General features: G+C 44.0%; 1 protein-coding gene across 1 annotated transcript; it reads left to right on the forward strand.

Moving 5' to 3' along the window:
• Positions 1-11,576: 11,576 nt before the first annotated feature.
• LOC143989507 (oocyte zinc finger protein XlCOF7.2-like) lies at positions 11,577-12,148 on the forward strand. The gene is made up of 2 exons (XM_077489647.1): positions 11,577-11,802; positions 11,889-12,148. Exons 1-2 carry the CDS (start codon positions 11,698-11,700, stop codon positions 12,078-12,080), a joined length of 297 nt encoding a protein of 98 aa, XP_077345773.1. The 5' UTR covers positions 11,577-11,697; the 3' UTR covers positions 12,081-12,148.
• Positions 12,149-16,384: the final 4,236 nt, after the last annotated feature.

Here is a 16,384-nt window from a genome sequence, read left to right on the forward strand (position 1 = left end):
ACCGTGTGTATGCTAGACAAGTTTGGGCCAAAATCAGACGGATTTGGTCGTCGGAATGTCCGACCGTGTGTACAGGTCATTGCTGTTTTAAGCTGGCCATACACCTATAATTTATCTGCAGATTTTCTATGGTTAGATGGAAAAAGTGCAACAGATTTCTCCATGTATGCTAAACTGTGTGGATGGAGGAATCTCCCACTGGGCCAAGCTTCAGTACCTTACTAGTAGGCCCTGCTGGCTCTCAACCTAAACAATGCCTGCACCCAATCAGAATGTTCAGGTATTGTGAGAGCCAGCGGGGCTGACTAGCAAGATATGGGAGATTCTTCCATCCACACAGTTCAGCGTAGATGGAGAAATCTGTTCCACTTTTTCCATCTGACCATAGAAAATCTGCAGATAATCGATAGGTGTATGGCCAGTCTTACCTTGCCATTAAAATTATGCTTTAATACTACACTGAGGTGGTGCTTCCTGTGTCGTTCCCCCCCCCCCCCCCCCCTTATATAGTGAAACCTAGATTAACCCCTTCAGGGTCAGAACATTCTCATTTTGGTGACAAATTCTAGTAATATGATCTTCTAAACAAACATCACTGGCAATAAATAGACAAGACAGTGACTATCCTGACCATACATGGCCTACAAAGGGCAAAGGGCAATTATTACACTACACAGGCAGCCAATGGGCAATCATTACAATATGCAGCCAACACAATGATGGAGTGCAGGTGTCAGGAGTATGGAGCATAAAGCCCCTTACATTGCTGGTCAGTAGGAAGAAAACTTTCCCCAGCCTGCCATGAGGAATATGTTCCATTATTGGTGTCGGAGGGAGGAAAATACTGAGGGTTCTGAGGGAAGTTGAGGAGCTGTGAGGGTAAAGCGCAAAGACTTTAGGGGCCTCTGGAGGGGTAATGTAGCTGAAGCACCCTTGAGGGGGTAGTCAGGCTACAAGTCTCTGAGGGAATAAGGGACTGAAGGACTCAGTGAACTCTGAGGGACAGAAGGGGTCTCTGGGTCTGTGATGATCCTCTCACCCACGCCTGCAGTTTTTTTTTCAGACCTTAAAGAACTGACTATCTTAACCATCTTATTGTCTCGATCGTCACGTGATTTGTTCTGGAATATCAAGTAAGAAGAAGGGCATTCCTTCACTCATTGGTGAGCACTAAGGATGAGCTCCGGCGTGTGAGCACAGCCCATGTACAGAGCCCACCAGTAAGTCGGCACTGCATTAATCGCAGGCAGTGAGACCTTGTCCCGATGTGCGGCTGCAGAGAATGTCTGCCTGTGATTACATAGTTAGTCAGGTTGAAAAAAGACACAAGTCCATCCAGTTCAACCACAAAAAAAAAAAAAATAATAATAATATCATACAATCCCATAGTTGATCCAGAGGAAGGCAAAAAACCCCAGCAGAGCATGATCCAATTTGCTAAAGCAGGGGAAAAAATTCCTTCCTGATCCCCCGAGAGGCAATCGGATTTTCTCAGGATCAACTTTATCTATAAATGTTAGTACCCAGTTATATTCTGTACACTTGGGAAATAATCCAGGCCCTTCTTAAAGCAATCCACTGAGCTGGCCAGAACCACCTCTGCAGGGAGTCTATTCCACATTTTCACAGCTCTTACTGTGAAGAAACCTTTCTTGACACCTTCATGGCAGCACACACTGGGTTGTGACTCTGCCCCCACAACCTGACAGGATTGGATTAGCTATAAATTTGAAGGGGAGACCCCCCCGCTGCATTCTCTTTTTTTATCCTCACCTGACAGGTTGGTCAGACACGTTTCCTTGTTACAGATGAAAAAAAGCCTCTACCACATTCGCCCCAGCAGGTTCTAGCCTCTCCTGTTTGGAAGTCCCCCCTGTACAGTCTCTAAAGGAGTTTCTATGGGGGGAGCCCCCCGCTCTGGTGGTCTCAAGGGGCGTTTTTACTGGCATTTTGATAAAGCTTTAAAGAAGCTTTCTTTGCAGTGGACTCCCTTTTTCTTGTTTTTTTGCTTCTTTCTACTTATTTTTTTCTGTTATATTTAATGTTAAATATTTATGCTTAAGTATTTAATTTATTTTTTTATGCAGTTAAATGTTTAAAAAAAAAAAAAAAAAAATGTGTCGGTACGATTCATAGTAGTCCCTTCCTGCTTATGCGTTCCTTCTTACGTTTTAGACTATCCTGTACCCTTTCCTTATGGAGTCCACTGCCCACGCAGACCACTGTCAGCAAGTTAGGTAAGAGGCTTTTCCGGTTAGGTACGTATTGAAGGGGAGATCAAAAGAGTGAAAAAACCCATAAGCCGCGCTAAATAGATACCAAGGCAAATACAACCAACTATTTGTGCAATGATATAAAAGTAAATGTTGAAGTAAATATTAGTAAATACAACCAACTGTTTGTGCAAAATAAACAAATAAATATTAATACAAATATTGTATGGGGTATAGCAACCCTATATGTGTATATGCATATACGTGATACAGAACATATAAGTATTAGGATTCCTGATCCCAAAAACCCACAAATGCTGATGGGCACATATAATAGGAATCAGTGACACACACCTATTATAAAATATAAACACCCAATGTGTGAACAATGAGTCCGTATAAAAACAAAAAGGGGGGTAACGTAAGGCCCAGTAAGGGTCCTCTGAGTAAACACCACACTCTTCCTGGAAATCCAAATATGGAAGTAGTTGTATTCAATCCACCACCAACACACGATAAGATTTACTGCTTACCAGATATGAATGACCCCCCACTACAGAGGGTCACACGGGGCTTAATAGGAATGGACGTCACTTCCAACCACAAGATAAAGGAGGTTCCTCGATGTCTTCCTGGATTCACTCTTTTAGGAACTCTTGTGAAGAAAACTCACTCCCGGACACTCAACTCAGTAGTCCAAACAGACTCAGAGTCAGGGACATCTGCAGTGTTATCCCTGTGTAAAAGTCACAGGGATAACACTGCAGATGTCCCTGACTCTGAGTCTGTTTGGACTACTGAGTTGAGTGTCCGGGAGTGAGTTTTCTTCACAAGAGTTCCTAAAAGAGTGAATCCAGGAAGACATCGAGGAACCTCCTTTATCTTGTGGTTGGAAGTGACGTCCATTCCTATTAAGCCCCGTGTGACCCTCTGTAGTGGGGGGTCATTCATATCTGGTAAGCAGTAAATCTTATCGTGTGTTGGTGGTGGATTGAATACAACTACTTCCATATTTGGATTTCCAGGAAGAGTGTGGTGTTTACTCAGAGGACCCTTACTGGGCCTTACGTTACCCCCCTTTTTGTTTTTATACGGACTCATTGTTCACACATTGGGTGTTTATATTTTATAATAGGTGTGTGTCACTGATTCCTATTATATGTGCCCATCAGCATTTGTGGGTTTTTGGGATCAGGAATCCTAATACTTATATGTTCTGTATCACGTATATGCATATACACATATAGGGTTGCTATACCCCATACAATATTTGTTTTAATATTTATTTGTTTATTTTGCACAAACAGTTGGTTGTATTTACTAATATTTACTTCAACATTTACTTTTATATCATTGCACAAATAGTTGGTTGTATTTGCCTTGGTATCTATTTAGCGCGGCTTATGGGTTTTTTCGTTTTTATTTGCATGTATGTGACATAGCGAAAGCCGCAGCTGAATATCCTCACAGGATTTTCTTTATACATTCACACATTCACACATTCACATTTTTAACCTTAGCGCAGTTATTTTCTTTTTTTCTTTTGTATAGAGATCAAAAGAGTGCCAGATGCTTAGTCCTGCCTTTTTTTATTCCGGCAGCCCAGCTGAGTTAAGAACGGCAAGTTCTAGACAGGGGAGAAGATCCAGCCATACCTCAAGCAGGAAATCTCGTAGAAGCCGCTCGAGATCCCCTTCACGCCACCGGAGGCATAGCCATTCACGGCATAGCCACTCACACCGCAGCCAGTCAAGACGTAGGAAATCTCCTCCCTCGCACTATCAGAGTCGCCATGCTCACCCTGCACCAAATGCCTGCTGGGTATGTGGTGCCCCGGCTTTGCCAGACAAGCTTGCTTGTCGTTCCTGCTTCAGTGAGGCCACTAGAGAAAAAGAAGCAGATGCTAGAATGGCCACGGATCTCATTAGGGAGTCCGTACGGGAAACATTGCTGGAGTCAGCTGCACTGGCTATGGATAGAGCAGTTCCTAGCACATCCTCTGCAGAACCCTGTATCACCCAAGCATCAGAATCCTACTCGGAGGACTAGTGTCAGGATATGTCAGCCGGCTTTGACTTTTCCCTGGTGGAGCCTTTTGCAAAATTCGTTAAGGAGGCAATTGGCTGGCAGGAGGATGCGGCTAATCCTCCGAAGGTACGGAAATATTTTCCGAATTTAAAAAGGGATCCAGAAACCTTCCCTTTTATTGAGGAACTTGAGGACCTCATCAAGGACGAATGGGAAAGATCAGATAAGAGAGCTAGCCTCTCTAATAGACTGACAAAAATGTATCCCTTGAAGGAAGCAAAAGTGAAACCCCTAATGAACGCCCCCGTCGTTGACTCTTCATTGATGCGCCTGGCCCGTCACGTAACCTTACCGATCGAGGATGCGGTCTCTTTCCGGGATGTTTTGGATCGAAAAATGGATCTGGAGTTAAAAAAAAGCTTATTCCACGGCTGGAGGGGTGTCAGAGAACTCACCATGCGAAGATCCGTCCCCATGTAGCAGCAGCTCACTTTCGACCCAAGGATCATTCGCGGTGTCCCCGTCGGAGGCGTGCGAGTTCCGGTACGAACGGACGCACGCCAATACGAACACGTGGACGCACTCGCGCCAACCAAACGTGTGTACGTAATTACGCACGCACGGCCACGTCCACCAATCCGGGCACATCTCACCCTATATAAACAGGATCCTGACGTGATACCAGTGCTGGATCGTCTTCAGCTACTCCTGAGACACCCTGACCATTGTTCCTGTGCTCTTGTTCCTGTGACCTTGTTCCTGATACCCATTCCTTTGGATACTCCTTGTTTTGATCGCCTGGACTACCTCTGACCTCGGCTTGGACTTTTGACTTTGGTTTGCTTCCTGATTTTGTACCTCATTGCTAGCACGTTACCAGACCCTTGCTCGTCCTTGACTACGCACCTGCCTCTTGTTCCTGTACCGCATTGCCTGCCAGTTGCCGACCTTGCTTGTTCCAGACGCGCAGTGTTTCCTGTATACCTGCTGAACCTCCGCTGTCTACCTCCGTGATCAACCAACACCTCTTCCTCCGTGAGGTCCCAGCGTCTCCAGGTCTTCAACTTCCACCTGCAGGCACCTGCACCCTTTCGCTGTCTTCACGCTCCCTGTTACCACCTCCAGGGGTGTGGAGACCGGAACCGTCTGACTCCGCTGTAAGGTACGTGACAAGGGGCCTGTAGACCAGCGATTACTACAGCGGCAGTGGCCAGGGCCATCTCAGGATGGGCATCCGGAGTGGAGAAGGACCTCAGAGACGGCGTTGAGATGGAGAAAATAATATATCTTCCCTGCAGGAGATCAGACTCGCAGGGGATTTCGTGGCAGAGGCCTCGGTAGATGTTATCAGATCTTCTGCAAGGTCAATGTTGGCCTCGGTGACAGCAAGAAGAGCTCTATGGCTCAAGCCATGGGTAGCGGACACAGCCTCTAAAACGAATTGGTGTCGGATTCCATACGATGGTTCAAACCTGTTCGGTGCCAAACTAGATTCAGCCATCTCCAAAGTTTCCGGAGGGAAGTTAGGTATGATCCCCTCCGACAGAAGACCTAGGACACAGAGGTCCAGCCTTCAAGCGTAATTTACCAGATAAATACCGGGAATCCAGATCCTACCTTCCTGGTAGGGAGTTTAGAAGGGACTGAAGGAGCACAAAACCCTCCTTTCTCAAATTACAAAAATCCAAGGCCAACCCGGCTGGGGATCAGCCAAAATCGTTTTGAAGATCTGCCTGCCCACCCGGCCCAGGTGGGCGCCAGGCTGAAAAGCTTTTCCAAAATTTGGGCAAGTCACATAAAAGACTTATGGACACTTTCCACAATAAAATTTGTTCACAAATGGAAGTTCAAGAACGGTCTTCCACCAAGCTACTTCCGTGCTACCAGGCTTCCGTCTTCATTGTCCAAGAGGAACCTGCTAGTGAAATATATCATGGAACTGAGACAAAAGGGTGCAATCCTAGAAGTACCATCACACCAAAAAGGGAGAGGGTTCTATTCCCCTCTTTCACAAAAAAAAAAAAAAAAAAAAAGAAAACGGGCGACTTGCGACCTGTACTGGACCTCAAGAGACTCAACAGAGGCATCCAAGTGGAGTCCTTCAAAATGGAGAGCTTACAGTCCATTCTCCTAGCAATAAACCTAAACGACTGGATGCTTTCTATAGATTTGTTGGTCGCCTATCTTCATGTGCCAGTTCACCCATTTTTTAAAAAATTCCTACGCTTCGCCATAAATCAACACCACTTCCAATTTCAGTGTCTTCCGTTCGGCATCTCCTCGGCCCCCAGGACATTTACCAAAATTCTGCTGCCACTAGTAGCTTTCCTCAGGGAGAAAGGGTTACGAGTCCACCGCTATCTGGACGACATCCTGCTGTTAGCGGAGGATCAAGAATCTCTGACTCTCCACCGGGAGATTCTCCTTGCGACCCTCCAAAAATGTGGGTGGTTAGTCAACTGGAGGAAGAGCAGTCTGCAACCTACACAGAGGATGGTCTTTCTGGGGGCAGACCTAGACACCAAATTAAACAGGGTACAGCTTCCACAGGAGAAGGTCAGACCTCTAGTACGGAAAATGCAAAGGCTATTGTCAACAGACCAGTTGCCAGCCAGAGACTGCCTGAGTATACTGGGGTCCATGTCAGCAACAATACCTCTGATACAGTGGTCCCAGTGGCACATGAGACCTCTCCAGAACTCGTTTCTCAGGCAGTGGGATGGAGTATCGATGCGTCAAACCATCTTGGTCTCCAGTATAGTGAAGCAGTCAATATGGTGGTGGACACACCACAGCAACCTCGGGAAATACAGGCCGATTAGTCCCTCCAGATCCAGAAGTGGTAACTTCGGACTCCTGCCAGACAGGTTGGGGAGCCCATTTTCGAGACCTGGCAGCCCAGGGGCAGTGGCTTTTTCAGACTTTGGGCTTAGTCTCCAACATCTTGGAACTCAGAGCGGCTTTCCAAGCCTTGCAAGCCTTTGCACCACTCCTAAGAGGCAAGAATGTAGTTATCCGCATGGACAACAAAGTGGCAGTGGCCTACATTCAGAGGCAGGGAGGTACCAGGAGCGTCACTCTTATGGAGGAAGTTCGACCCATTTTAGATTGGGCTCAGATACATCTTTCAAGCCTAAAAGCAGTTTATGTTCCAGCAGTGCAAAACATGTTAGCCGACTATTTGAGTCGAGAGACTTTTTCCAACAACGAGTGGTCCCTGAACCCTCGAACCTTCGCTCTTTTAACAGAACTTTGGGGAATGCCGGAGATAGACCTTGCAGCTACCCCAGCGAATACCAAATGCCTCAGGTTCCTATCAAGAGGGTCATTCCCATCAGCAGAAGGGGTGGACTGTCTGAGTCACCCGTGGAATTTCAGGCTGGGATACATTTTTCCTCCCTCCAATTCCATTGATCGCCAGGTTTCTATCCAGACTCCGGAGATCCTCAGCGACGGTGATCGCAGTTATACCACTGTGGCCAAGGAGACCATGGTTCACGACACTTCTCCAACTCAGCCTTCAACCTCCTATTCCCCTTCGGGTATCTCCGGATCTTTTGTCCCAAGGTCAGTTCCTGCACCCAGCTCCGGAGAAGTTGCACCTGATGGCCTGGAGAATGAAAGGGCTAGGCTGAGAGCCCAGGGATGTTCTCAAGAGGTCATATCGACTCTAATGCAAGCTAGGAAATTCACGACCAATTCTATTTATTCTAGAATTTGGGAAAGATTCTGCTCCATGGCTCAACAGAGAGGATGGAATAGCGTTTCTCCAGAGCCTGCTCACGTTCTGGAATTCCTCCAGTCAGGGGTCAACAAGGGCCTGAGTCCAAGTACCCTCAAGGTTCAGGTGTCTGCCCTATCAGCCAAAACGGACACGAAGTGGGCCTTTTCATCCTCTAGTTGTCCAGTTCTTAAGAGCCTATCTGAAAATCAAACCTCCCAGGAAGTCGTTTTTTCCGTCATGGGATTTATCAGTAGTTCTTCATGCCCTGTCTTCATCTCCATTTATTCCATCTGAAAAAATCTCTCTATGGGACCTGACCTTAAAACTGACTTTCCTGATTGCAATTACATCAGCAAGAAGGGTATCGGAAATACAAGCATTAATGATCTCTGAGCCTCATTTAGTCATTTTTCCTGACAAAGTGGTTCTAAGACCCTCGGAGCAGTTTATACCCAAAGTAGCCACTCCATTCCACTACAACCAGGATATCATTCTTCCATCCTTCCGTAACGATCAGGGGGATCCGCACCCTCTGGATGTGAAGTCAACCATCATCAATTATTTATCCGCTACTACCTCGTTCAGAAGGATGGATTCTCTCTTGGTCATCCCTCACGGCTCCAAGCGGGGTCAAGCAGCCTCTTCACGCACCATCGCATCCTGGCTGGTTAGGATCATTAAAAAAGCATATTCCTCCCAGCAACTGACAATTCCCGAAGGCATCAGGGCTCATTCTACAAGGGGAGTGGCTACCTCCTGGGCAGCATATTGTAGAGTATCTCCGGAGACGATATGCAGAGCAGCATCTTGATCCTCCCAGGCATACCTTCATTTCCCATTACAAAGTGGATTCAGCTTACTTGTCCATGACTGACTTCGGCAGATCTATCATTAGAGCAAATTCTTCTGTGTTATAAGGAATTAAAGTTTATTTTTTACTTGCACCCACCCGACTGGCAAGTTATTTCCCAGTGTGTGCTGCCATGAAGGCGTCAGGAAAACGGAAAATTGTATACTCACCTTCCGTAATTTTCCTTTCCTGACGCATCTTCATGGCAGCACACGATTCCCTCCCTGACTCTTTGTGATGATATATACAGAGAATGCAGCGGGGGTCTCCCCTTTAAATTTATAGCTAATCCAATCCTGTCAGGTTGTGGGGGTGGAGTCACAACCCAGTGTGTGCTGCCATGAAGATGCGTCAGGAAAGGAAAATTACGGAAGGTGAGTATACAATTTTCCGTTTTCCGTATTTGGAGATGAAATCTCTTTTCCTCTAGACGTAAAGAGTGTCCCCTTGTCCTCTTTGTTGACTGTAAAGTGAATAACTCGACACCAAGTTCACTATATGGACCCCTTATATATTTGTACATGTTGATCGTATCCCCCCTTAATCTCCTCTTCTCAAGAGTGAATAAATTCAGTTCCTCTAATCTTTCCTCATAGCTGAGTTCCTCCATACCTCTTATCAGTTTGGTTGCCCTTCTCTGCACTTTCTCCAGTTCCCCGATATCCTTTTTGAGAACTGGTGCCCAAAACTGAACTGCATATTCCAGATGAGGTCTTACTAATGATTTGTACAGGGGCAAAATTATATCTCTTTCTCTGGAGTCCATACCTCTCTTAATACAAGAAAGGACTTTGCTCGCTTTGGAAACCGCAGCTTGGCATTGCATGTTATTATTGAGCTTATGTTCTTCCAAACCCCCAGATCCTTCTCCACTATGGATTCCCCCAGTTGTACTTCCCCCCCCTAGCATGTATGATGCATGCATATTCTTAGCCCCAAGTGCATAACTTTACATTTCTCAACATTAAACCTCATCTGCCACATAGTCGCCCAATTAGACAGAGCATTGAGGTCGGCTTGTAAATTGGAGACATCCTGTAAGGACGTTATTCTACTGCATAGCTTGGTCTCATCTGCAAAGACGGAAATTTTACTTTTGATCCCAGACCCAATATCATTTATAAAGAGATTAAAAAGTAAGGGTCCTAGCACTGAACCTTGGGGTACACCACTGATAACCTTAGACCATTCAGAGTAAGAATCATTAACCACTACTCTCTGAATTCTGTCTTTTAGCCAGTTTTCTATCCATTTACAAACTGATATTTCCAAACCTGTAGACTTTACCTTACACATGAGCCGCGTGTGCGGAACTGTATCGAACGCTTTTGCAAAATCCTTGTATACCACATCCACCGCCACCCCTCTGTCCAAGTATACCATGTCCACCGCCACCCCTCTGTCCAAGTATACCACGTCCACCGCCACCTCTCTGTCCAAGGTTTTACTTACCACCTCATAAAAAGAAATCAGGTTTGTCTGACAACTTCTGTCTTTCATGAATCCATGCTGTCTGCTGCTTAAAAAAATGTTTTTCCTGCAAGAACTCGTCTATGTGGTCTTTTATTAATCCCTCCAGTATCTTCCCAACTATAGAAGTTAAACTAACAGGTCTATAGTTACTTGGTAAAGACTTTGTTCCCTTTTTAAATAAATTAGCGCAGTGCAGCGCCAACTTCATGGCGGGCTCTAAACGTGGGCTGTGCAAACATGCCTGAGCTCATCCTTAATGAGCACTTGTTTTTGGAGAAGTTCTTTTTTAGATGCAAACTAGCTCAGAAAGGAAGAAATCCCAACATAGAAAAGGGAATATCTGATCCAGCAGGCCAAGTGGGTTCCGGGAGCTTCAAGATATAGCAAACACTAAACAGTCCAGATTAAACGTGTTTCCATTGGTGTAGTTCTTAAATGTACAGCAACCCTCCTATTAACCCCTCACATCCACTTTCTATTATTGTGTGACCAACACCATCCAAATAATTCTTACTTTCATTTCCCAAAGTTATCTGTCTAGGAGGAGACCTGTAAAGATCACCAATGAGGAGGACCAGAGTCACATGACTGAGAAGATACTAAACCTCACCCTGGAGGGTAAGGAAGCTCATTGCCAGGAGATGGATACACGATGAGCAGTTGACATTGGGGATGTGGATAAAAATAATAAATGCAGAAGTGTTGATGTATAGAATGACTTATGATGCTAGTGGTGCCCCCAAGAAGTTTAAGAAAGTATGGTATAGATGGGTTGACTCCAAAAATACATTGGAGGAAGAGAGAGAAAAGGGCGTTTGATTGCATAGATTTAATCCTCCTTGTATCTTAGACAGGGAAGAAAGTCTCTTTCCATTAAGAGCAGAGGTGGGCTATTTTCATTCTACCTAAAGTGGCACTGAAGGTGGACACCCCTTGGGATGGGAGTCTTTTTTTTCAGGGGCATTCAACTAGTTTTAGGTTTAAAAAAAGAAAAGAAAAAAAAAAAGGAAAGCGCATACCTGGGAAAATGGCTGTGTTGGAAACATATTTGGTTTAGATATGCCATGGTTGATATGTACAATGTTACTACTCTTAATGCATCTTGGTTGTTGTTTTTTTTTTTCTCTCCATTGTTTTGGATGTAACCCACGTCAGATGTATTGTTTGTAAAATACTTATGTGCGCAATAAAAAAATCTTTAAAAAAAAAAAAAAAACCCTCACCCTGGAGATCATCTACCTGCTGACCGGAGAGATGAGTAGGATTCTGGGAGGTCACATGACATCACTCTTATCTCTATTAATAAAACACAGAGCTGACAGGAGAGGAGGAGGATTCTGGGATTCTAACATGATATTCCTATTGATTCCTCAAGATAGAGATTTCCTCTTGTGAAGTCAGGTGATCATATGACCATCACAGTGCCTCCATGTGACTCCCTAAAACCTGAGAGACACAACATGGAGAAGATTCTAGAAGTCACCAAGAAGATGATGGAGCTGCTGACAGGAGAGGTGAGCGGTGCCGGGAATTCTGGGACATTATCCAGTAACAGACAAGGGATGTGTCTGGATGGTGACTGTATCATTGTGTGTGTCAGGTTCCTATAAGGTGTCAGGATGTCACTGTCTATTTCTCCATGGAGGAGTGGGAGTATTTAGAAGGACACAAGGATCTCTACAAGGACGTCATGATGGACAATCAGCCGCACCTCACATCACCGGGTAAGAGGAGACTTTATTGTAAAGGAGAGAGCAGTACGGAGGCTCCACCTAGATCCCCCATCATCTGATAAACACATAGAAACAATGTATTCAGTCAGTGTGTGTGTTTCCTACAGATGGGTCCAGTAATGGGAACCCAGCAGGAAGATCACTCACCATTACAAGGTTAGTGGCATGTAGAACATTGAATTGTTGAAGTGATTTAGTTAAATGTGATTTTCACAATATTGAAGCTTATGTTTTACCGATGACCTCTTCTATTATTTTCTTGGTTTAGAGTAAAGATCCAATTGATTTAAACGTTGAGGGTAAATAATAAGAAGAGAGGTATGTGAGGGATGATCAGCAGTCTGTGGAGGAGGATGGAATAACGTGGACATTTATAGAGGAGGACACTCCTACAGAGATCAGCACAGGTGGGTCAATAACACTAAATACATTCCTCCACCCATACTGCTCACTGATTGGTCCAGAGTAGGGCGGGGATTGGGTGATATCGGCCTGTAATCCCCTGGTCACTTTCCTGAGCTGTGTTCCCCATCCTGTATTCCTGGATTTCTCTCTGATAATCTTCCTTCTCTGTGCTGCAGACAAAATGTATGTATCTGGACTGGATTTATGGAGATTCTGGGGTTCAGCTGGAAGGAAAATGTTAATTTCTACCAAAAGCATTACTAGACCTAGGCACCCGGGACACGTGCCTTTTATGCCTGCCTCTCCAAGGTTTACTTGCTTTCCATTTTGCTGGCTGTGCCGGGTGGAGGGATATGTCTGTATAGTCTCAGACCCAAGTCACTGAGTGCAGTCTCAGGAGATGGGAGGCAGCGGTGTGGGATCCCTGCAACTTGTCTCATGTAAACATTTTAATCTTCCACTGATTACTGAATACCAATATTATGAGTCCTGTCTTATGCTGTATAATTCATATTGCACAATAAATAGTCCTGACCCCTGCACTATATATTCTATTTTGTACATTACACCATTTTGATACTATATAGTCCTGCCTGCTGTATCTTATAAAATATGTTGTACATTACATAGTCCGGCCTTTGCTCTCTATATTCTACCCACTGATTATTTATGTATGTGTGTGTGTGTGTATATATATATATATATATATATATACAGTATGTATGTATTCTTTTTTACACCCATTTCCTACCAGCTGGACATTTTATATTTGACGATTTGATTGGAGCACAGACTTTTACATGGTGATAATAATGTGATAACATCCTCAGACTTTGGAACCTTAAACAGAAAGTGATAATGAGGGAGGAGTCAATAACCCAATGATGGGGGTCTTCAGGATCAGTCCAGTCTTCATCTTGGTTGTTCTCCCCCCATCCTCACTCTCTGACCTCTGGTGGGGCTCAGCCCCGCTGTTATTCATGACTAAATCATGGACTAAATAAGGAAGTGCAGGACTTCTTGTGTTGGGAAGATGGCAATGAGTGATAGAGGGGGAGGGGACACTCGTCCTATAATCCCCTCATCACTGTCACTCCTATAAAAGACAGTTCTCGTTGTTTTCTCACTCTCTGACTAAGGTCCATGAATAAAGAAATGATCTGGTAGATCATCAGAGGACCCATTTACTAGTTACCTTGAGGGGGGAATTGTAAAATCCTCAGAGACAAAGCTGCCTGATTTAGCAGTCCTGGTTTAGGGGAACCAATCTGCTCATGTCTAGTAATAATCTTTGTATTTCTATTTTAGTAGATGTTTTACAAAAAAGACAAAAGGTGGGCCTTCTGGACTTTTTAGGTACCATGTATACAATAACAATCATAGAATAAAGATAAAGATCAACATTTTATTAAGAACATATTATTTTTTCATTGTACTAGACAACAGAGATTGCTAAAAGAGCATCTAATCACAACAGGACTCATATCCTCCATAATATACAGACTATACCGCCATTTCACATTTTCACTTTTGAAAATAGATAGTAAACATTTAATACATAATCTTCAGAAATATGATTATTCTACTCGCGGTATTAAGTGTACTGCTTGAGAAGGAGAAAGCTCTACATGTTTCGTTTTAACACGCTTCTTCTGGAGCGAGAGGTTTGTGTGACTAGTAAGCTAACAAAGAAACAAAAAAATTATTATTAATTAATCATACAAATATATTAGATTATACAACATCATATCCCTAACAAAATAGGAACTAAACAACATAAGTCAACATATAATGTATTGCAGATTAATGACAGGAATGGGGATCACACTGTCAAAACCAGGGGTAGGGCAGCAGCGTATATATAGGTCACCATGGGGACATGTAAAACATAATAACTCGATTTCAATAGTAACAAGAGGTAAAAAAAAAGAGACAAAAAAGTGGGTTCAAAAAAAGGGACCCCAAAAGGCTGGTTCCCAATCCTATAGAAGGACACCACTCTCATATCACACAGACTTTCACAAGACCACCAACAGCCACAAGGTGGCACCACTGGCCCACAGGGCAAATATTTGGGGGCTACTGCCCTGCAAGCTATCCAAATTTTGAATACACAAACACAAACCCACACTTCACTAGTTTCAAACACTTCAATAGAAAATAGTGGGAATCGGCTGATTCCAACAAATGCAGGCTCAAATGTGAGTGATCATATACCGACGGGTAATTCACTTGGCAATGCCACTCCATCTTCTCAATTACAATCTTGTACACGTCAGAGCACTTTAGATGCACATATTGTTCCCTGCATATCTACTTCTACCCTAAATTTTCACACACCCTCCAACACTCCCCTTCCAACATAAGATCTGATCTAGATGTTATCAACCTCACACCATACACTTTAAATAAGGATGAGATCGATGTCCTCCGGCTAGGGTTCAGTTTCTGTCCATCAATGGAGATGGACAAATACGAAGTCATAAAAGATCTTTACCTGTTTTCCCGAAATTTTACTTATAAATTTGCATTTGATGAGGATCGACAACGATCTTTGCAAGATAAGAATATTTCTGAGCAATTAAAACCTATTTTTACCATTTGAATAATCACTATAAAGATGGAAAATTTTCTGACATTACCTGTTTCCCAACTGTCCATAAATGAACATTACCACCTACTGTAATGCTAATTCAGTAAAAGTGAAAATAAAAATAATAAAAAACAACAATCAAATTTGATTTGAATACCCTAGTAACTTAGGGTTAGTATTAATATACCATTCAGGAGTATTGATTTGATGATTGATTTAGATCTTATAATTATGATATTGTTATGTTATTATATACTTTCTTTCCTTTTTTTTTTTTGTGGTTCATGGTGATTGCAGAGAGTCGGGGGTGGGGATCGCTGTCCGACTTGGGGTGGGGACACAGCGTTTTGGCACCATGCGGCCGCTTGCGCCGTGACTGACTGGGTAAAAATTGTTCCCGTGCCAGCCACGGCGCTTTGATTGTCTGGGGGGATGTGTTGGACTCCGGTCCCCCGTTTGCCCTGTTCGGCTATGGTTGCCTGGCTCCCCGACGTGTACTACACGCTGGGGAAGGTGCCTTGCCTAGGCTTCCGCTGGCTTGTGGGGAGGGGGAGCGGTTTCCTGTGTCTCTTCACCAGCCAATCATAGGACACTTGGCGGATTTTTCGACCCAACGTGTTGTGCGCTTGCGCGTGACGCGGGCGGCGAATCTGCACAGTGTCCATTCGGCCGACTTGAATGACATCACGTCGAATGAGATTCGATTGTTGACCACAAGGTGGGGCAAGCCTTGTGAAAAGCTCGGCACAGCTGTCGAATGATGAGATAATTAAAACAGTTTATTAACCAGCATGCTCTGCACTTACTTTGCACAGCTGATCTGGGAAACAAACACTAGGCTGAAACCTTTAGAGGACTGCAGAGGTAAGCGTCTGGTCACATCTCTATTTTTTCTTTAATACCTGGAGAGAGCCTCCAAGTTTTTAACCTTATTACACCACTGTTACAGATTACTGGCTCTGGTGCAACTACACAGGGAAACTTTCTTGTCCGAATCGGATGTTCCACACGGTTTGAGACAACTACTGATTTATAGAGTCTCCTGATTTCAGGCTTACAAACACTAGATGTTTGCAGGAGAGGCCATACTTTATGGTGTGGTGAGTGCTCCTAATATAACATATTTTATTTATATAAATTTTTTTCTATTATGATTGCCCTTGTAACCTACTAAATAATTGGCGGCTCTCTTACTCTTAGGATATCGTGACCAAAAAGTAAAACAAGATAAAATAAACCTTTCCCCTGAACTGGAGGCATTGATGCGTGCGTTTAGGTGCTATCATCCATTTGAACATTGAAACCGCAGCAGTCTTCTATAGGATTGGGAACCAGCCTTTTGGGGTCCCTTGTTTTGAACCCACT

Source organism: Lithobates pipiens, unplaced genomic scaffold (genome assembly GCF_037356315.1).
Source record: "Lithobates pipiens isolate NorthernLeopardFrog02 unplaced genomic scaffold, aLitPip1_a1.2 Scaffold_18, whole genome shotgun sequence".
NCBI lineage: Eukaryota > Metazoa > Chordata > Amphibia > Anura > Ranidae > Lithobates > Lithobates pipiens.

What these genes read in the sequence shown, in the direction of transcription:
- LOC143989507 (XM_077489647.1), top strand. Translation starts at nt 11,698, where the DNA reads ATGACCATCACAGTGCCTCCATGTGACTCCCTAAAACCTGAGAGACAC. An exon ending in TGGAGCTGCTGACAGGAGAG is followed by an intron (nt 11,803 to 11,888) that starts GTGAGCGGTGCC and finishes TGTGTGTGTCAG; the next exon opens with GTTCCTATAAGGTGTCAGGA.